General features: G+C 43.8%; 2 protein-coding genes across 5 annotated transcripts in view; one reads left to right on the top strand and one right to left on the bottom strand.

The window, feature by feature from the left end:
• CNPY2 (canopy FGF signaling regulator 2) overlaps positions 1-15,184 on the top strand; it is a 38,187-nt gene extending 23,003 nt beyond the window's left edge. For all 4 annotated transcript variants that reach the window (XM_059403426.1, XM_059403425.1, XM_059403424.1 and 1 more), the window contains 10 exons: positions 693-743; positions 1,535-1,642; positions 2,767-2,832; positions 3,194-3,325; positions 3,579-3,767; positions 11,914-12,113; positions 12,560-12,689; positions 12,806-12,907; positions 13,103-13,312; positions 13,631-15,184. In XM_059403426.1, the coding sequence (XP_059259409.1) occupies positions 693-743; positions 1,535-1,642; positions 2,767-2,832; positions 3,194-3,325; positions 3,579-3,767; positions 11,914-12,113; positions 12,560-12,689; positions 12,806-12,907; positions 13,103-13,312; positions 13,631-13,801 (1,359 nt within the window). In that variant the 3' untranslated portion in view covers positions 13,802-15,184. The remainder of the gene's footprint in view (positions 1-692; positions 744-1,534; positions 1,643-2,766; positions 2,833-3,193; positions 3,326-3,578; positions 3,768-11,913; positions 12,114-12,559; positions 12,690-12,805; positions 12,908-13,102; positions 13,313-13,630) is intronic.
• COQ10A (coenzyme Q10A) lies at positions 13,878-19,614 on the bottom strand. The gene is made up of 5 exons (XM_059403429.1): positions 19,249-19,614; positions 18,564-18,710; positions 17,580-17,772; positions 17,254-17,355; positions 13,878-16,948 (listed from the first exon to the last, which is right to left on the bottom strand). The coding sequence occupies exons 1-5, from the start codon at positions 19,380-19,382 to the stop codon at positions 16,781-16,783; spliced, it is 744 nt and encodes a 247-aa protein (XP_059259412.1). The 5' UTR covers positions 19,383-19,614; the 3' UTR covers positions 13,878-16,780.
• Between the last annotated feature and the right edge of the window lie 1,691 nt (positions 19,615-21,305).

The raw sequence follows: 21,305 nt of genomic DNA, 5'->3' as shown, positions 1-21,305 counted from the left end.
TGTGAAAGGCAGCCTCTGCCTGTGGGCTGCTCTAGACTGGAGGGGTTGAAGTGCTGCCAAAAGACTAGATTCAGGGGAGGTCTTACCAGCAGGGTGAGGTAGTTGATCAGTTTCCTCATTTGCTTTTCTGAGGCCTACCCAGAACAATTGACAGCTAGAGTGGGATGGCCTGGGTACTCCCAACAATTGCCCCTCTGACCTTTTCTGTGCCTAACAAAGCCCAGGCAGAAACCCAGATGATGGGAAGGAGCCTCTCCTCAGGGAATGCTATTAAAGTTATGGATGCAGGGGCGCCTGGGTGGCTCAGTGGGTTAAGCCGCTGCCTTCGGCTCAGGTCATGATCTCAGAGTCCTGGGATCGAGTCCCGCATCGGGCTCTCTGCTCGGCAGGGAGCCTGCTTCCCTCTCTCTCTGGCTGCCTCTCCATCTACTTGTGATTTCTCTCTGTCAAATTAATAAATAAAATCTTTAAAAAAAAAAAAAAAAAGCTATGGATGCAAGACACAGAGTTAGGTCTGCTATTGCTCCAGACTGGGAACTCCTTCAAAACTGTTTAGGGCCTTTCACAGCTCTTTTTTTATGTCAGACTGTCCTTGGAGGCTAAGATGAAAAGAGATGAGTCACTATAACTCCTTTTTAATATTATAGGAGGGAAGAGTAACTGTTGCATAAGGTTTTGTGTTTTCTCTGCAGAATGCATCTTGTCTTGTTCTTGCTGCTCGGCATGCCAGCACTTCCCCTACGGTAAGGCTTGGAAAGGAGAATCACTGAGGCAATCTGATTTTGGGATTGTGTGGTGGGGAGCAGCAGTTGGTTACCACGTAGCCTCTCATCATTATCCTAAATAACTCTAAGAGATGTCTGTTGTTACTGTTGTTATAAATTATTACTATTATTTTTTTTTTTTTTTTTTTTTTTTTTTTTTTAAAGATTTTATTTATTTATCAGAGAGGGGGGGGGAGGGAGCACAGGCAGACAGAGTGGCAGGCAGAGGCAGAGGGAGAAGCAGGCTCCCTGCTGAGCAAGGAGCCCGATGTGGGACTCGATCCCAGGACGCTGGGATCATGACCTGAGCCGAAGGCAGCTGCTTAACCAACTGAGCCACCCAGGCGTCCCTAAATTATTACTATTATTACTATTTTAAGAAATAATTCAGTAGTGTAGTGAGATGGAAATATCAAATATTTTTGCCTAATTTTTTAAGTTGTAGTAAAATATGCATAACAGAAAGTTTTCCATTTTAACATGTACAGTTTAGTGACCGTAAGTACAGTCATGTTATTGTACAACTGTCACCACTGTCCATCTCCAGAACTTTTCATCTTCCCAAATTGAGGTAGCCATTAAATAAATAAGCTCTCCCATTCCCCTCCCTCTCTACTTCTTTTATCTTCATCTGTGCACAGTAGTTGACTGATTTTCTCTGGCAGATTGAGAAAGCCAGATTTTAAAAAGCAGTCTCAACATACCTACTTTGTAGGAAAAATAGAATCAACACTTTGATCATCACTTAACTTCTCTATTTCTCTTTTTAGAATTTGAAAGATATATTGGCTGACCTGATACCTAAGGAGCAGGCCAGAATAAAGACCTTCAGGCAGCAACATGGCAAGACGGTAGTGGGCCAGATCACTGTGGACATGGTAAAGATTACGGGGTTTTGGCTGGAAAGAGTAGCTCTGTAATGTGCCTCAACAAAAAATACTATTCTCTTCACTGGCTATTCAGAAGCATCCAAGCATCCTGTCCCAAATATGGAAATGTTGGCACTTAGGATGTTCGTTAGAAATTAGACTATTCGGGTGCCTGGGTGGCTCAGTGGGTTAAGCCGCTGCCTTCGGCTCAGGTCATGATCTCAGGGTCCTGGGATCGAGTCCCACATCAGACTCTCTGCTCAGCCGGGAGCTTGCTTCCTCCTCTCTCTCTGCCTGCCTCTCTGCCTACTTGTGATCTCTCTCTGTCAAATAAATAAATAAAAATCTTTAAAAAAAAATAAAAATAAATTTAAAAAAAAGAAATTAGACTATTCTTTTCTGTGAATTTAATAGTTGAGCCTAACCTAATTTATCTATGGGAGGGATGAATAAAGTTTCTATTCTTCCCAGTCCCTCAGCTTTTGGGGCCAGGACTATTAGAATTAATGCTGTGATTTATACCACAGCTTTAGCAGACCAATGAGAACAGTTTTAGGATGACTTCTCCAGCCCAACGAGTCTGAGTAGCTCAGATGATGATTCCCCAACACTGTTTAGTCTGTGGTCTCTATCTCCTTTTCCTGTTATAGATCACGTTTTTGTTTTTGTTTTTTTTTCTCTTAAGATTTTACTTACTTATTGGACAGAGAGCACAAGCAGAGGAGTGGGGCAGGCAGAGGGAGAGGGAGAAGCAGGCTCCCTGCTGAGCAGAGATTCCCAAAGTGGAGCTCAATCCCAGGGCTCTGGGACCATGACTAGAGCCTAAGGCAAATGCTTAACCTTAAGTCTGAGCCACCCAAGCGCTCCTGTAGATCCCATTCTGTTGACTTTGGTTGGTGGGAATGAGAGGTAAGACTGGATAGTTAAATAAAGATAATGATTTTTCAGCTTAAACTTTTCATTTCCAATGTTAGTGGTCTTCCTTACAAAGTTTTTAGTTAACTCAGAAATCTTTCCAAAATGAAGTGTTGTAAGTCAGAGAATACATTTCATCTCTCAGATCTTGTGAAACATTAACAAGCTCTAGTCTGAGTTATTCTGACTACTGGTTACATCTTGTCTTTTTCTTTTAGATGTACGGTGGCATGAGAGGCATGAAGGGATTAGTATATGAAACATCAGTTCTTGATCCTGATGAGGTAAGAGAGACCCTTATGTCAACACTAATAATCACTGAGTTTACTGACTGTTTGCACACCCTGGATTAGACTGGTGAGGGTAAGGAAAACAAAGCATCTGCCTTCATGTTTTGGAAGATGGAAAATAAGGTACATATGGAATAACTGAAGAATAAGTCTACTTTTTCAGTATATCAATGAGTAAAACTAAAAGTACCAAACAGAATTAAGTTATATGAAGATTTAAGCTTTTAAAAACAATTTTTTTTAAGCTTTAGAAATTCTAACTTGTTGAAAGGTCTAATAAGAGTGAGAGTAGTCCATTATGTGACTTCTAGGCTGATACATTTAAGATTTGCCCCTCTTACTCTTCTGTCTCAAGGGCATCCGTTTCCGAGGCTACAGTATCCCTGAATGCCAGAAACTGCTGCCCAAGGCTAAAGGGGGTGAAGAACCACTGCCAGAGGGCTTATTTTGGTTGCTGGTAACTGGACAAATCCCAACAGAGGAACAGGTAAAGCAGAAAGCTTTGGCCCTTCTCATTCTCTTCCTCCTTTGCCTTTCTCTAATCTCAGACACTTAATTCTGATCTGGCTCTGGGTGGTGGTTTATAGGGATGTGTAGTGAGGGGAAGGAATCACAGCAGAGTTCTGTATAAGCGGACTGGGTTGAATTCTCTTGGACTTTCTTTACTCAGATGTCACTGTCTTTTTATTTCTCCTCTTTTCCTTTGCCTAGTGTTCTGAGCAATGTCTCCCTTTCCACAGGTGTCTTGGCTCTCAAAAGAGTGGGCAAAGAGGGCAGCTCTACCTTCCCATGTGGTCACCATGCTGGACAACTTCCCTACCAATCTACACCCCATGTCTCAGCTCAGTGCTGCTATTACAGCCCTCAACAGTGAAAGTAACTTTGCCCGAGCATACGCAGAGGGTATCAACCGAACCAAGTACTGGGAGGTAGGAAATTTTGATGGCAATGATTGATGTGTGGTGGAGATTCAAAGAACTTGAGCGTGAAGGAAGAAAAAGGAATGTAGAATCTTCAGGAGAACTACTTCTCTGAGTTATGCTAGAAGCTCATTTAACACATTTTTATTTTAGGCTTGCTTTCTTTCAGTCCTTAGGATTACACAGATAAATAGAACATGCTTTCTATCACCAAGTTTATTGATTTGGTTAGGGTGATATACGTGTAAAAAAAATTACAGTTCAGTAGTCTTGCTGTAATAGAGGTATTAAACAGGGCTTTTGGAACACTGGAAAGGATGTAACTTAACTGGAGGGTCCCAGAGGAAGATTTTGCAGAGCAGTCTCACCCTAGCCCCCAAAAGTCCCTTCTTCTTCTTCAAATAAGGAGAACCTTGAGAACATTAGGTGAATGGCACTAAGGCAGTTCTAGAGTCTAGGAGGACTAATACCAATCAACCAGTGTTCTGTACTGTCCCATTCAAGATACCTCTCAGGAGCAGAAGGATGGTTAGTATCCTGGAAGTGGGATCCAGACACAAATGAGCTTTCTTTTCTTTTTTTTTTTTTTAAAGATTTTATTTATTTATTTGACAGAGATCACAACTAGGCAGAGAGCAGGCAGAGAGAGAGAGAGGAGGAAGTGGGCTCTCTGCAGAGCAGACAGCCCGATGCGGGGCTTGATCCCAGGACACTGGGATCATGACCTGAGCCGAAGGCAGAGGCTTTAACCCACTGAGCCACCCAGGCGCCCCGAGCTTTACTTTCTGAAAATGAAATGTGATTTTAATAGTTCGAACTGGTCTGAGTATGTGAAGACTATTGTGCCTTGTCCCAATGCATAGTACATAATTGCTTCCGTCCTCTTTCCAGTACCCCACATGGTACCCACAAACACTGGGTAAAGGACAAGTTATCTGGCTAGGTTTACAGCAAGACATCTCATTTTCTTTCCTTGTTTGGAGACAGATAATACAGAACAGATCAGTTCCTTTTTGCAAAGCAGGTACATTAGATGATTTGACCAGGAGAAAGCCCCCAAAGAGTTCACTTGATGCCTGGCACAGAAGAGCATGCATCGCCCACTGGTCTGATGCAATGCTCTTAGGGTTTTGGCAAATCCTCCTTCAATATTTACTCAATGCCAACTGTGTATAAAGAATTGTGTTTGCTATTGGGGGAAAGAGGGAGAGTGGGTTTGAAATTAGTTTGGTTGGCATTGAGAAGGAAGGTATAGGAATGATGGAAAATATACACTTTCACAAGTGCTTAAATTGTATTTAAAGCCATATATCAGCAGGCTCAGAAGTTTGTAGAATCTGAATATATTGCTTTCCATTTTCTTTTTTGCTATTCAAGCTTGTTATTTTCTGTTATGGGTCACCATAACAGAAAAGGTTAAATTGAGATGAGCAGTTCTGCTATTGTAAAACTTGTCTTTTAGAAATTTACCACGTAGATGTGGCTGTTAACTGCTTATAATGCCGTTGTCTTGACTGTCATGAGACGGGGAGAAAACAGCTTCTTCATGCTTTACAATAGATGTCTGTAAGATATTTCCTAGGCATCCAAACATGCTTCATTACTTTATACTGTTCTTTACTGAATTGTTAAAATGAACCCTGTTTCAACGTATATCATTCCTTGTTCTGCCATTATCTCTTCATGAGATGTCATGTGAGTGTGGTTGTCTTGAGGTGAATGTGTTATATTCCACGACTTTGCCGATCTTTTGGAGAGTATTTATAAGCAGTACTGATGTATTTGTCAGCCGTAGGGTATGTGTCTGATGAGTTTACACTGCACAAATACTAGCACTGGTAACTGCTTTAGTTCAGTAGAGCTTCATGCTCTTTTGGTATTACATGTTATATCTCTCTCAGTGGTCAGACACACTATTTCTATTCAATGCTCTGCCTTGGTTAACCATAGGTTACTTAAGTAGAAATGCATGACATCATTAGGCTGGTTATTTCTGTTTGAAAATTTATGTCGAGGGGTGCCTGGGTGGCTCAGTAGGTTAAGCCTCTGTCTTTGGCTCAGGTCCTGGGATTGAGCCCTGCCTGCATCAGACTCTCTGCTCAGCAGGGAGCCTGTTTCCCCCTCTCTACCTGCCTCTCTGCCTACTTGTGATCTGTCAAATAAATAAATAAAATCTAATAAATAAATAAAAATTAAAAAAATAAAAATTTATGTCAAGGAGTTTATGCATGACCTGAGTTTTTACTAGAGCTATCAGTCAGTTCATACTTTTTTTTTCCTTTTTCTTTTTAATGTATACCTTAAGAGGATGATTTTTAGAAAGTAACATTTTTTCCATAACAGAGATCAATAGTATAGTATAATCTATTGAGTTGAAAAAGTTAGGTCTCTTGCTGAATGACCTCACTTCACTCATGACCAGGAGATTGCTATGATGCTACCAGGTGTTTAATTATGAAATAACCTTAAGATGTTGAATACAGGGGCACCTGGGTGACTCAGTTGTTAAGCGTCTGCCTTTGGCTCAGGTCATGATCCCAGAGTCCTGCATCGGGCTCCCTGCTCAGTGGGAAGCCTGCTTCTCCCTCTCCCATTCCCCCTGCTTATGTTCCCTCTCTCACTGTGTCTGTCATATAAATAAATAAAATCTTTTTAAAAAAATGTTGAATTCAGTAAAATTTGCTAAATAGCTGGCAGATCAAGTTTTCCTGATAATGCCACCTTTATAAAGCCTATGACTGGTATACATAGGTTTTGAAGTTTTTATAAAATCACCATCCAAACACCTGAAAACTTTTGAATACATGTCTGATATTATGCTTAAATTCTTTTTTTTTTTTTTAAGATTTTATTTATTTATTTGACAGAGATCACAAGTAGGCAGAGAGAGAGGAGGAAGCAGGCTCCCCGCTGAGCAGAGAGCCCGATGCGGCACCCGATCCCAGGACCCTGAGATCATGACCTGAGCCGAAGGCAGCGGCTTAACCCACTGAGCCACCCAGGCGCCCCGCTTAAATTCTTTTTAATCATTATCTGATTTAATCCTCAGAACAACCCTATGAGGTAGATGTTATTTGTTATTCTCATTTTACTGAATGGGAAAACTCAGGATTAGAGAAGTTGAGTAGCCCAAGGTCTTGCAGCTAAAAGTGATAGAGACCAGATTCAAACTTGAGTTTCCCTCACTCTGGGGGCTATTCACAATTAATACTAGCTTTCTTCTTTTTCTTTGTCTCCTTAAAAATGATTGAAAGCTAACTACGTGGCCAGGATTTTGGTAGCCATGGAGATGCTGGCTCATGTTGATGATTATAGTCAGCTTTGTAACCTTTATTCCAGATAGTTGTGATGTTGACATGTCTTAATTGTCTTTTTAATTCCAAGGCTTGATGAAGAATGTGTTGGTACAAATAGCTAATAGCACCTCAGTGTTAGCTTATTAAAAAATAAATAGCAGGAGTTTTCTGTCATTTTTGTTTTGTTTTGTTTTGTGTTGATCTTTTGCATTGACCATAGTAAGGATTCCACATTGTCATACCTGATCTGATATATGTTGGTTTATACACTTCATTCTCAGTAGTGGAAACTGACATACAATCTCCTTTATATGTCTTCTTTTTGATGTTGCCATCCATACTTTCCAAATAGTTTTGCAAGTTAGTATATATACCACAGATAACAATTTGTCTAGCCAGGATTCTGTTCTTGGCATTGTGCTAATCAATCCAGGTCTCTTAGAACTGCATATACTTGATGCAGACTTCTGGAAGTAACCTCCTTCCTTGGGGGATATAAAGGAGGTATAGTTAGTAGTATGATTGGCATATAAGTAATCTCCTGAGAACTTGTGTTAGGCTGAGTATTTCTTGCTTCAAGTAGCTTTTTAACTTATAGAATCCAGCGGCACTGACAAAATTCACTATTTGGTACTTTTTAAAGTTATGTTATGTTATGTTATTTATTTATTTATTAAGATTTTATTTATTTATTTGACAGAGAGAGATGACAAGCAGGCAGAGAGGCAGGCAGAGAGAGAGGAGGAAGCAGGCTCCCTGCTGAGCAGAGAGCCCGATGCAGGGCTCGATCCCAGGACCCTGAGATCATGACCTGAACCAAAGGCAGCGGCTTAATCCACTGAGCCACCCAGGCGCCCCTTTAAAGTTATTTTAAAAAAGAAAATGCCAAAATCCTGTCTTGTCCCTAAGGAACTTAAAATCCCTTTGAGAAGATAGAATTGAGACATAAGAGTTGAGTAAGCTATTAATATCACAGGTGGCCAGATTATATGTTTCTATCTTTTTTTTTTTTTTTTAAAGATTTTATTTATTTATTTGACAGAGAGAGATCACAAGTAGGTAGAAAGGCAGGCAGAGAGAGAGAGGAGGAGGAAACAGGCTCCCTGCCGAGCAGAGAGCCTGATGTGGGACTCGATCCCAGGACCCTGAGATCATGACCTGAGCCGAAGGCAGCGGCTTAACCCACTGAGCCACCCAGCCCTGTTTCTATCTTTTTTTAAAAGATTTTATTTGGAGCGCCTGATAGCTCAGTTGGTTAAGCAACTGCCTTTGGCTCAGGTCATGATCCCAGGAGCCCCATGTCAGGCTCCTTGCTCAGCAGGGAGCCGCCTTCTCCCTCTTCCTCTACCTGCTACTCTGCTGCCTTGTGCTCTCTCTCTCTCTCTGTGTCAAGTAATTAAATAAAATAAAATAAAATAAGATTTTATTTATTTAATTTTAAAGATTTTATTTTTATTTATTTGACAGAGAGAGATCACAAGTAGGCAGAGAGGCAGGCAGGGTGGAGGGGAAAGCAGGGTCCCTGCTAAGCAGAGAGCCCAACATGGGGCTTGATCCCAGGACCCTGAGATCATGACCTGAGCTGAAGGCAGAGGCTTAACCCATTGAGCCACTCAGGCACCCCAAAAGATTTTATTTTTAAGTAATCTCTATAACCAGTGTAGGGCTCGAACTTATAACCCCAAGATTAAGAGTCTTATGCTCTACCAACTGTGTTTCTCTTTTTTCTTTTTCTATGTTTCTCTTAATAAATGAACACAAGGCTATTTATCAGGTAGTCTATTTTTTTTTTTTTAAGATTTTATTTATTTATTTGACAGAGAGAAATCACAGGTAAGCAGAGAGGCAGGCAGAGAGAAGAGGAAGCAGGCTTCTCGCGGAGCAGAGAGCCTGATGCGGGGCTCGATCCCAGGACCCTGGGATCATGACCTGAGCCGAAAGCAGAGGCTTTAACCCACTGAGCCACCCAGGCACCCCAATCAGGTAGTCTTTTTTTAAGTTTAAATTTCAGTTAGTTAACATACAGTATAGTATTAGTTTCAGCTTACAATATAGTGGTTCAGTACTTCTATATATCACCAGCTGCTCATTCGAGTAGTCTTCCTAAAAAAACTTGAACCTGAATCTACTCAAGCCTTTAAATCTAACTCTCAGTTTGTAGAAAATAGAGTAGACAGAGGAACACGTTAAATGATATCACAGGTATATAACCAGCAAAATCTAAACTGGGAAGTTCTCCAGAATGAGTGATCCAATTTTCCATAAATAAATTGCAAAGTTTAAAAAGGGAGACAGGGGCACGTAGTGGCTCAGTCATTGGAGGTCTGCCTTCAGCTCGGGTCAGGATCCCAGGGTCCTGGATTTGGGCCCGGCATTGGGCTCCCTGCTCGGCAGGAACCCTGCTTCTTCTCTCCCATTCCCCCTGCTTGTGTTCCCTCTCTCACTGTGTCTCTGTCAAATGAATAAAATCTTTAAAAAAAAAAAAAAGGGAAAGAAAGAGCACAAGAGGGAGCTAACATTGATTATAAAAAAAGACTTCAGGGCGCCTGGGTGGCTCAGTGGGTTAAGCCGCTGCCTTCGGCTCAGGTCATGATCTCAGGGTCCTGGGATCGAGTCCCACATCGGGCTCTCTGCTCGGCAGGAAGCCTGCTTCCCTCTCTCTGTCTCTCTCTCTGCCTGCCTCTCCGTCTACTTGTGATCTCTCTCTGTCAAATAAATAAATAAAATCTTAAAAAAAATATATTTATTAAAAAAAAAAAAAAAGACTTCAGAGGGGCATCTGGGTGGCTCAGTGGGTTAAAGCCTCTGTCTTCAGCTCAGGTCATGATCCCAGGGTCCTGGGATTGAGCCCCGCATCAGGTTCTCTGCTCAGCGGGCAGCCTGCTTCCTCCTCTCTCTCTGCCTGCCTCTCTGTCTACTTGTGATCTGTCAAATAAATAAAATCTTAAAAAAGAAAGAGAGAGAGAGACTTCAGAGAAGCATGAGATGATTGCAATGTGGGCTGTTATCAGTCCTGAATCAAATAAATGAGGTGGGGGGCTTTATAATCAGGGAAACTTAAATACGGAGTAGATACTTAATGATATTGAGGATCTAATTTTTTTTACTGTAGGATAAGGGTTTTGTGATTTTTATTTATCAATAGCCTTTATCTTTTAGAGATAATATGCTTAAATATTTATGTGTTGGAATATATAATGTCTGGAATTTACTCACAGTAATTTGGGAGGGGAAAGTAAAGGTGTGATGAAACAAAAATGTCTATGAGTTAATTGTTTAAGCTACATGATGCTTATTAGCTGAGTGGGTAACTTTGGGCAAGTTACTTGACCTGGCTAAGCCCCAATTTCTTCATTTATAAAATGAGGATGTATTACTTTATAGGACTATTGTGAGAAAAGAAAAAAAAATGCAAATAACATACCACAGTGCCTATTATATAATAAGTGCTTTAAAAATGGAAGCCTTTGTTATTAACTAACAATTGAATGCCACTGTTTGACCCTTGGCATATATGGTGAATTTTCTTTGTAAGGTGGAACATAGAATTAATTGTTAAAACCTAGTGTCTTAGCTCATTCATTGAGTCATGTACTGGGAAGGATCATGATTACACATAAAAGGCTTCAAAATCTGACTTTGGGGGCGCTTGGGTAGCTTAGTCAGTTAAGTATCCAACTCTGGTTTTGGCTCAGGTGTCCTGATCTCAGGGTCATGAGATCGACCCCTGCATGGGATTCCGTGCTCAGTGGAGAGTCTGCTTGAGATTCTCTCTCCCTCTCCCTTTGTCCATCCCCACCAATAAATAAATAACTCTTTTTAAAAAATCTGACTTTGGGGATGCCTGGGTGGCTCAGTTGGTTAAGCAGCTGCCTTCGGCTCAGGTCATGATCCCAGCGTCCTGGGATCGAGTCCCACATTGGGCTCCTTGCTCCGCAGGGAGCCTGCTTCTCCCTCTGACTCTGCCTTCCACTCTGTCTGCCTGTGCTCTCTCTCTCTCTCTCTCTGACAAATAAATAAATAAATAAAAATCTTAAAAAAAAAAATAAAAAATCTGACTTTGGCATTTAACTGAATGCTCTGAGCTTTAGTTCCCTCACCTTTAAAATAGAGGTCACTATGTGGTAAAAATTGTAAATTTTTTTTTTTTAAGATTTTATTTATTTATTTGACAGAGAGAGATCACAAGTAGGCAGAGAGGCAGGCAGAGAGAGAGGAAGGGAAGCAGGCTCCCTGCTGAGCAGAGAGCCCGATGCGGGACTCAATCCCAGGACCCTGAGACCATGACCTGAGCCGAAGGCAGCGGCTTAACCCACTGAGCCACCCAGGCACCCAAGATTTGGGTATTTTAAGATTTATTTATTTGGGGGGTAGCTTAAGCAGGGGGAGTCTAAGTCAGACACTTAAGTGATTGAGCCACCCAGGCACCCCAGAAATAATGTGGTTTATTTATTTATTTAATATATTTATTTGACAGATAGAACACAAGCAGAGGGAGAGGGAGGGGGAGAAGCAGGCTTCTTAACGGAGCAGGGAGCCTGACATGGGGCTTGATCCCAGGACCCTGGGATCATGACCTGAGCTGAAGATAGATGGTTAACGACTGAGCCACCCAGGTGTCCCCAGAAATAATGTTTTAATATACACAAGACATACATGATATCCTATATGTGAATCCCTTAGTGCAGAGCCTGGATCATAAAATTATTTGATTAAATAGTTATTGTTGTTAGCCTCCATATATAATCGCTGAGCATAACACCATCAACCAATCCATGGGGAACAAAAAGCATCCTTGCCTAATTCTTTTTTTGTTGATAAATTCTTTTCTTTTTTCTCCATTTTCCTCCTCTCCTCAGTTGATTTATGAAGATTGTATGGATCTGATCGCAAAGCTACCTTGTGTTGCAGCAAAGATTTACCGGAATCTTTACCGGGAGGGCAGCAGCATTGGGGCCATTGACTCTAAGCTGGACTGGTCCCACAATTTCACCAACATGTTAGGCTATACCGATGCTCAGTTCACTGAGCTCATGCGCTTGTACCTCACCATCCACAGGTAAGCTAGACCCAGGAACCACAGCTACAGATGCCTGGGTTGGTAGAAAATTTTAAGAAAAGCTCCTTAACATTCTCATCTTCTGGGAACAGGTGGCAGGCAACATGGAGATGGAAACTTGGCGTAGGATCACACAAGGCAAAAAAGGAGTCTAGTAAAGGAAGTCCAGAGGTGTGGGGAAATTACCATAACCACAATAAGAACAAAGTAATGCTTCTAAGAAGCTTGGGAAAGGTGCTAGTTGCTGCAGTAGATGATCTTTCAGCTTTCCAGGAGCTCCCTCTTCTGGCCATTGCTGTTAAAGCTGGAGTGAGAGTGTGGGAGCTTGGCACACAGGCATCATCAACCAGTGACCTCTCCAGCTCTGTGGATTAGTGAACAAAGGCTGGTAATGAGATTGGGACTTGTCTTACCAGAGCTTTTCTCCTTTCTTACTTCCCCCACAGTGACCATGAGGGAGGCAATGTAAGTGCCCATACTAGCCACCTGGTGGGCAGTGCCCTTTCAGACCCCTACCTGTCCTTTGCAGCAGCCATGAATGGGCTAGCAGGGCCCCTGCATGGTTTGGCAAATCAGGTAAGACTCCTTTTCTTTTCCTGCTCCCTGTTTTTCTTACTCCCATGCTTCTGATCTTGGCATTCTCTCCTGGCATATGTATTGATACTATCTTATTCCCTAAACCTTACCCACAGGAAGTACTTGTTTGGTTGACACAACTACAGAAAGAAGTTGGCAAAGATGTGTCAGATGAGAAGTTACGAGACTACATATGGAACACACTGAACTCAGGACGGGTAAGCAGAGATGCTTAGCAGCTAGGAAAGAAGCCAAGACCCAAATTGTACAATTTGGAAGAATAAAGAATAGAATGAAAGAGGTCCCCTAAGTTAGAGAAGACTTCCCCCATATTTGTCTATCCTGAAGAATTTAGAAAAGACAAGAACTTCTTCTTGAGAGTACAACTGGCTTTTTACCCTTGCTTTTTGCAGGTTGTCCCAGGCTATGGCCATGCGGTACTAAGGAAGACTGATCCACGATATACCTGTCAGCGAGAGTTTGCTTTGAAACACCTGCCTCATGACTCCATGTTTAAGCTGGTTGCTCAGCTGTACAAGATTGTGCCTAATGTCCTGTTAGAGCAGGGCAAGGCCAAAAATCCTTGGCCCAATGTAGATGCTCACAGTGGAGTGCTGCTCCAGGTGAGTCTTCCCTTCTCTGCATTCCCTTTAATTTGTGCCAAATGTTAGTGTTCTCTGCCATGCAGAAAATCAGAGCAAGGACTAGTCAGAGCAAGGACTCATGCCTTCTTCCTTATTCTTTTGATAAAGTTGCATATGGCGGAGGGCAGGTGCAGACAAGAGGAACAGGCTGTTCTCTTTTCAGAATCCTAGTTACTGTACTTTCCCTAGTGTCATTTCTGTTGAAGGCTGAGTTGGTTAAGGTTACTATCACCTGGGACTTGTGCATGCCATTACCCCAGGGCCTTTAACATAACTTTTTTCTCTCTTATCTTACAGTACTATGGCATGACAGAGATGAATTACTACACAGTCCTGTTTGGGGTGTCACGGGCACTGGGTGTACTGGCACAACTCATCTGGAGCCGAGCCCTAGGCTTCCCACTAGAGAGGCCCAAGTCCATGAGCACGGATGGTCTGATGAAGTTTGTGGACTCTAAGTCAGGGTAAAACTGAAGACTGGGGGAAACTATCAGAAAGTGAGGGAGCTTTAAAAAAAAGTATAGTTTTGTTTTGTTTCAGGGGGCTTTTTAAGACTTAAGATTAAATTGTATCTGAGGCACTGATAATAAGTTTGAGGTTAAAATATAAATTAAGACTTTAAAAGATAAAAAGTAACCCCTTCTTCCCCAGCCAGTTCCTTTCTCCTGCCTGGTGAGTTGCCCATCAACTGTAGGGTGACCAGGACTAGTGCATGTGGTATGGGTTAGGTTTGGGCCCCCCACCAAATCTAGAGTGAGAATCTCACTCTCCTTTGCCTGGGTTGAAGCTGCAGATTCTCTGCAACCACTTCAGAGCTTTTAGTTCTTCTGTCTCCAGCCCTCCAGAGGCCAGCAAATCAGGATTCTGGCCTCTTCTGTTTCCATAGGAATCATGTTGGATTGTCAGCTCTATCAAACCCCATTGCTCTCTCCCATGCACACAGACACTTCTAGCAAGACCTGTGGTTAGTCGAACATCTTTGGCACTTTTATGCTACCAGGTGACCATAAAGGCGATGGGATTCATTGTGACGGGCACCCAGTATTTGATTTTTTTAATTATCACATGAAAATTAAGATCTAGAGTGTTCTTTCCCCACTACTTTAATACGACCCTCCTTTCAGATTTTCTGTACCTGCTGCACCTCAAGCTGAAGGTGCTCCGGACCTTCCCTTCTTGGTCCTCACTAGAGACCTCTTTCAGCAGGTTGTATATGCCACTGTCTGAGCTGTGGTCCTTCCCAGTCATTTGGCTTTATCAGTGCTTATCATGAACTGAGTTTTCACTTCCATGGAACACAAGCCACTATCTTCTGACTTTTTTCCCCCTTTATTTTAATATGCTGTGGGCCATTGAGTAAGGACTTGGGAATGACTAGCATGGTATCTTCATAGTCTGGTTCCAGGGATATGGGTACTTTCTGAGCAGGGAAATTTAAGATTGGTGGTGGTTTCCTTTGAATATCAGGTCCTGGGGCTGAGAACATTAATAATAGGCTTCCCTTCTCTTTCTCTGCTACCAGGAAATATCCCTTTATTTATCAAGTTCCTTATCCAGTCCCTTCCCCAAGAGCTCACAGTACAGTGTTTGTTTTTTAGAAGCCCCATTTGCACAGGTTTTCAGTGACTCAGAATGCTCTACTGCCTTTTCTTTAAGAAAGGATTGAAATACACTCCTACTGTGCCCCCTTCCTCTCTTGCAACTCCTGCCTGTGTTTGTGTGGATCCCTAATCCCTAGAACCACGCTGAGATGGACACATTGTCTGTATACCCCTGGGTAACTGTCAAGTCATGATCCAGACTTCAGGTTGTTCTGTATAAAATGCAAAATAAATGTTTTTATTAACAATGCTTGAGCCTGCTATTAAATAAGGCCTGTAAGAATCTCTGTTATAAAGTAAGGAATCTGACTAGCAAGATCCTAGACTAAGTGGGTTCTAAGTTATCCTATACATCCTTTATCTTTATGTGGATTTGACATTCATTTACCCTAATAAGGTAGGGTCCCTGTGAAATTTCCAAAGAAGAGTTCTGTTTTTCCTCCGGGTTAAATGTCCTTGACCTTTAGCCCCCCATCCTTCCTAATTTTGTTGTAAGATAGAACACTCGAGGACCGAAGCTGAGACCTCACAACTGCATATGTGACTAATCCAAGGAAACTGGTGCAGCCCACTGGGTGAAAAGAACAAAACCATACCAAGGGCAGAGGAGGACTGCTAACTCTGGATCTGAGCCACTAGAGGGCTCTGGTACTGTGTGGAATGCCTCCTCTTTGCAGTCTCTTAAGGAAGTCCTCAAAGTAAGAGGTGGTCCTAAGACCATCAGCTATATGGTAGATCTGATGCCAGATTATTCTGTCCTGAGCCTCCTGCTACAATTGACCTTCTGAAAAAGTCTATAAATAGCCAAGGGAGTGGGTACTAGGTCCTGGCTTGTAGAATGTGCTACTATAGTTAGCAGGGACACTATGTCCAAGAGGCCTTCTTGCACCTTTATTCCCCTGAGGAAGGAACCCATGACTTTCTTCTACTCTGGTATATCCACATCATTCCCCCAAGACAGTATAAAAAAGCTAAATTCATACTGTCACATTTAATTTATTGAAATGTTATAAAAACTCAGCCAAGTAGAAGAAAAAGATACAATCCAAGAGTACAATTCTCTTCAGTGCTTTTTTTCTCCTTGCCCCTGGGCACTGATGTTAAGAAAGCCCCTCACTCTCCACTAACCAGGCAGCATGGAAATATTCTTTTTTTTTTTTTTTTTTTTTTTTAAGATTTTATTTATTTATTTGACAGAGAGAAATTACAAGTAGATGGAGAGGCAGGCAGAGAGAGAGGGGGGAAGCAAGCTCCCTGCTGAGCAGAGAACCTGACGCGGGCCTCGATCCCAGGACCCTGAGATCATGACCTGAGCTGAAGGCAGCAGCTTAACCCGCTGAGCCACCCAGGCGCCCTGGAAATATTCTTAAAGTGAGGTCATATGGATTTCAAGCTGGGGCCAGATCTCAGGCATTTCCTGAGGCGTCTTGGGCAGGCAGCAGTTATCAACCACTCAATACCTCTGTCAGAGGAAAAAGCTCAGTTTATTCATTCCCTAGAAAGTTGCTATCTTCCCCTGGTCATATACTAAAACACCTTGACAGGGTCCAGAGACAACCAACTGTCCTGATTATAATTCATTGTAGGTAGGCTGCAGACATCAGGCATATGGGGCTCTCAAGGTGAGCCTGACCATTTCCTTGGCATGTCTCCTTTCCATAACCTCCTGCCTTTCTGCCCCAGCATTTCCAGCCAGCTTATAACCCAATTTCTGGGGAAGTGAGAGAGAGAACATCAGTATGAACACAGACTCTTCTTCCCTTATATTGGAGCAGGAGCCAAATGAAATAAATAAGAGAATTGGTTGGGAGGGAAACTAGAGGAGAGGCCAGGGAACAATCCTGCCTCAAGTCTGGTGCACCTCATGGAACATCAGTTCACGGGGGATGGCTGTTTCTGGACCAAACTTGGTAGCTGCCCGACGCTCAAAGGCAGCAACATTCTGCTTGACAACCTCATCAAAAAACATGGTAGCCAGCTGGGAGTGCAGCAGAGAACGAAATTCAAAGGAAATCTGGAAGAGGTAAGAGACAGACAGAAACTACTCAGGACCATGTTGGATAGTTCCTGGCCAAACACAAGGATACTTACTATTCAATGTGTTTTCTTTCCCTCACCCTCCAGTTCCTTAGATCCCTTCAAAAGCCCTTACTTGGGACTGAGCACAGAGTATAAGTCTGATATAATCTCAGACCTGTAGAAAGTGTCATTGACTTCGGAAAATGCTAAGTGCTAGCTATACCTAATAACTTTCATAGTACCTCTGCTCAACTCTCACAAACCAGTTGTAGCGCTCTGCTACACAGCCTCTTGACTCACCGAAAAGTCCACAGTGCAAGTTCGGGGGTAGGCAGGAATACCAGGGCTGAATCGCCAAATGGTCTCTAAGTGGTTGAAGAGCTTGGCATCAGTGCAAACAGCCTAGAAGAGGGCAGTCAGGTAAATAATATTACAGTGGGATAAAACCTGTAGTAGGTAGAGGAGGGTATAAGAAAGAAACGTTTTCTTTCCCTTCTAATGTTTTTTTAGGAGAGTATTTGACACATGGAGATACAATCATTACAAAGAAGGCCAAAATAGCCCTTACATGTAAAAACGCAAGAGAACACAAAAACTTTGCTAATTTATCCTTCCCAAAGGCTCACCTTGACCATGTGAGGTTTGACCATGGAAACAGCAGAGGTATAACGTTCCACAATAGGTGGAAAGCCAACCTCTAACTGGGCCTTCAGGTGACCTTTACGGCTAGATACCACCAAGGACTTCTTACACCAGGGCACAAACTCACGATACTCCTGGACATTGGACACCACTTCAAACATCTCCTGCATTGAGTACCTAATGGAAGGAATCAGAGAGAGGCCAAGGGATTGCCACCTGGGTCAGGTTCCTCCTTGCCCTAATTGCCCTCCCCCTACCCATGCCTTTGCCCATCAACCATTCACCGTCAAGAACTAGAGATCCCAAAGAAGCCCAGATGAATGACTTCCCAAAAACAAACATGGAAATTTCCATGATGTTAAAATTATGTTTTGCAGTTCACAGAATGCTTTTGTATTTATTATCTATTTTGATCCTAACAGAGATCATTTTAGGAGGAACAGAGGCTATCAGTTTTACTGGTGATCACACAAGAACTCAGAACCTAGCTCTACAACTTTCCAAAAATGTAGCCCTAAGTAAACTACCTCTGTTTTCTCATCCCTAAATCAGAGTTAATAATAATACCTGGTTCATGGGTCTTTTGAGAGGATCAAATGAGAAAACCTACCTAAAACATTGGAGTAGTCTAACTACTAGCAGTAGCAAGTGCTCAATTAAGTGTTAGTATTATATCTTGCCCACAAATACATTTAAAAGGTCGGCAGAGAAATAATACTCTGTTGTCTTATATTGTCCAAATCTAATCCCGTTTCACTTAATGCATATGCAGGACAACGAAGAAGAGGGAAATTAAGGTTGGAAGGCTGGCAGAGAAGGATAAAGGATCAGTAATAATAGCTTGGGAAAGAGATGGCCAGGGATGAATCTTGCTCACTATTGCTACCTTTACACTCTAGCTTGGATTTAATCATTTGTTTGGGGAGGAAGGGAATATGGAAAAATGTTGGACAGGGGAGGATGCTCACCCCATGATCCTACGCTCAGAGTAAGCTTTTCGCTTGTTGGTGAAGGGGGCAGCAAAGCCCATGAAGGAGCGCGTAGGAGGTAAGCCAACCTCGGCCCCCAAGACCTGGGCAGCCCGGGGCAAGAAAAGGCTGCAAGACATCAGAAATCTACGGACAAAAGGAAAGGAGAGAGGACGTCAAGATTCTTTGTATTCTTCAACCATTCCCAGGGGAAAGGGGGCGGGGGTACATCCCAGAGGAAGGTCATATGAACAAACAAGCGTTTTCCCCAGCACCTGCTGCAGCCCGACAGGCTCCCTTGCCAGGCAGTCACGAGTGCGAAAGGTCGAGGGCGGATGAGGACAGTGCCGGGGGAGGAGATGGGGAAAAGTGGGGTGCATGCGAAGCGTAGTTGCCTTGGAGTGTGGGCTACGATACTGTTAAAAGCTAGGACTCAGAAAGTATCCCAGTCTCTGGGGCCTTGCCAAGCCGGGCGTTGCCAGGGCTCCCGCGAGGGGCACGTAGTGATAGGGCACCCATCCCGGGTACTTCCCCTTTCCCCAAAGCTCTATATGAGACCCATAGGAAAGACCGCTGCCGCCCCACGCCGCGCCCGCACCCCAGGGTTAAAAGCCTCCGCGGTGGAACTTGGGGCCTCGGGGCGACCCCCTTGCCAGCCGCGCAGACGCTCGCACCTCCCTCTCACCTCATTGGTCGCGGCGGTCGCGGAGGGCCCGGGGGAGGAGCCGGGCGCGTGCCCAGGGGGAGCGTGAAGCCGCAGCAACGCTGGGCCGCTGCGCGCGTCCCGGCTGGGAGCCGCCGCGCACCCGCCGAGGCCATGCGCGGGACCGAACCTCCCTTGCCCTCTGGGCTCTGACCCCCGCTGCGCCCTCCTCACTCTGGAGGAAAAGAGGCAGGAAGCCGCCGCCGGGCGGGCTCAGGGTCCCCGAGAACAGGAGCGCCTCGGGGCTGCAGCTCCTCTCGCCCTGCTCCCGCCCGGGCGGCGGGGTAGCCTAGAACTGAAGCCGCGACCGCTGCTCCCACAGCTCCCAGTACCCCCACGTCACGCCGTTGCCATGGCTCGGAACTGGGAGAGGGAGGAAGGAAGGGGACAACGCGGCCTTTCGGGAGATGTAGTTTCACACCTCTAGCGATAAAGGGCGCAGGAGTGAGTGTATGAGAAGCTGCAGAGATGACCAGGAGGAACAGAGTCGCGTGGCAAACTGCTTGGCGAGTTTGTGGTCACGGAATTGATACATAAGCAGAACAGAAGCGACTTCGTGGGCGCGTCATCGTCAGACATCTGTTGATCTTCTGAACGTCTCTTTTAGAGCCATTATTATTATTATTATTATTTTAGATTTTATTTATTTATTTATTTCAAAGACAGAGATTACAAGTAGGCAGACAGGCAGGCAGAGAGAGGAGGAAGCAGGCTCCTTGCTGAGCAGACAGCCTGATGTGGGGCTCGAACCCATGACCCTGGGATCATGACCTGATCCGAAGGCAGAGGCTTTAACCCACTGAGCTACCCAGGCTCCCCTAGAGCCGTTATTATATTCTTCCTCGTTCATGAGTAGAATTTCTGTTAATCTTTGTAGCCTCTATAGTGCCTGGTACTATGCTGTACATCTTTGTGAAAGGAAATTAATCTTCCGACCTCTGGGCTAAGGTTTTGCACAATTTTTTCTTTTGATATTGATAGAAAGAAGGGGGGAGGGGAAGAGCAAGATTTAATTTTAGGGGAGAAAACCCTCTTTGTCTGGAAGTGTGCACCTGAAGGGTGCGACCTCAGGGCGGGAACCCAGGCAAAGAAATATCACTGTATTGGGGCGCCTGGGTGGCTCAGTGGGTTAAGCCGCTGCCTTCGGCTCAGGTCATGATCTCAGGGTCCTGGGATCGAGTCCCGCATCGGCCTCTGTGCTCAGCAGGGAGCCTGCTTCCTCCTCTCTCTCTCTCTCTGCCTGCCTGTCTGCCTACTTGTGATCTCTCTCTGTTAAATAAATAAGTAAAATCTTAAAAAAAAAAAAAAAAAGATATCACTATACTGCTTTCCATCCTGATACAAGTAGGGAAAACAATGCTCCTGATAAAAGTGGGAAAAACAAAAGGAAAATAAAAAGAGGAAGATTGGATCTAGATGGGTGCAAAAGTAATTGAAATTCTCCACACATTTTAAGAATGGCGCTGCCTAAGGCGCCTGGGCGATTCTGTTGGTAAAGGGTCTGCCCTTGTCTTAGGTCATGATCCCAGGGTCCTGGGATAGAGACCCTCCAGGAGTCAGACTACCTGCTGAGCAGAGAGTGTGCTTTTCCCTCTACCCCTGTGTGTGATCCCTCTCTATCTCTCAAGTAAATAAATAAAATCTTATTTTTTAAAAAAGATTTTATTTATTTGTCAGAGAGAGAAAGAGAGCACGCACAAGCAGGCAGAGGTGGAGAGAGAAGCAGGCTCCCTGCGGAGGAAGGAACCTAATGTGGGACTCGATCCCAGGATCCTGGGATCATGACCTGAACTGAATATAGCAGCTTAACCGACTGAGACAACCAGGCATCCTGAAAATCTTATTTTTTAAAAAGACTTTATTTTGGGGCGCCTGGGTGGCTCAGTGGGTTGGGCCGCTGCCTTCGGCTCAGGTCATGATCTCAGGGTCCTGGGATCGAGTCCCGCATCGGGCTCTCTGCTCAGCAGGGAGCCTGCTTCCCTCTCTCTCTCGCTGCCTGCCTCTCCATCTGCTTGTGATTTCTCTCTGTCAAATAAATA

This window comes from Mustela nigripes, chromosome 6 (genome assembly GCF_022355385.1).
Source record: "Mustela nigripes isolate SB6536 chromosome 6, MUSNIG.SB6536, whole genome shotgun sequence".
Taxonomy (NCBI): domain Eukaryota; kingdom Metazoa; phylum Chordata; class Mammalia; order Carnivora; family Mustelidae; genus Mustela; species Mustela nigripes.
This window is presented reverse-complemented; position numbering and strand designations above follow the sequence as displayed.

Coding starts and splice junctions, on each gene's coding strand:
- COQ10A (XM_059403429.1), bottom strand. CDS start 19,382: ATGGCCTCGGCGGGTGCGCGGCGGCTCCCAGCCGGGACGCGCGCAGCG. Junction 17,773..18,563: donor TCTGAGCGTAGGATCATGGG/GTGAGCATCCTC, acceptor TCCTTCCATTAG/GTACTCAATGCAGGAGATGT. Junction 17,356..17,579: donor TCAAACCTCACATGGTCAAG/GTGAGCCTTTGG, acceptor GCCCTCTTCTAG/GCTGTTTGCACTGATGCCAA.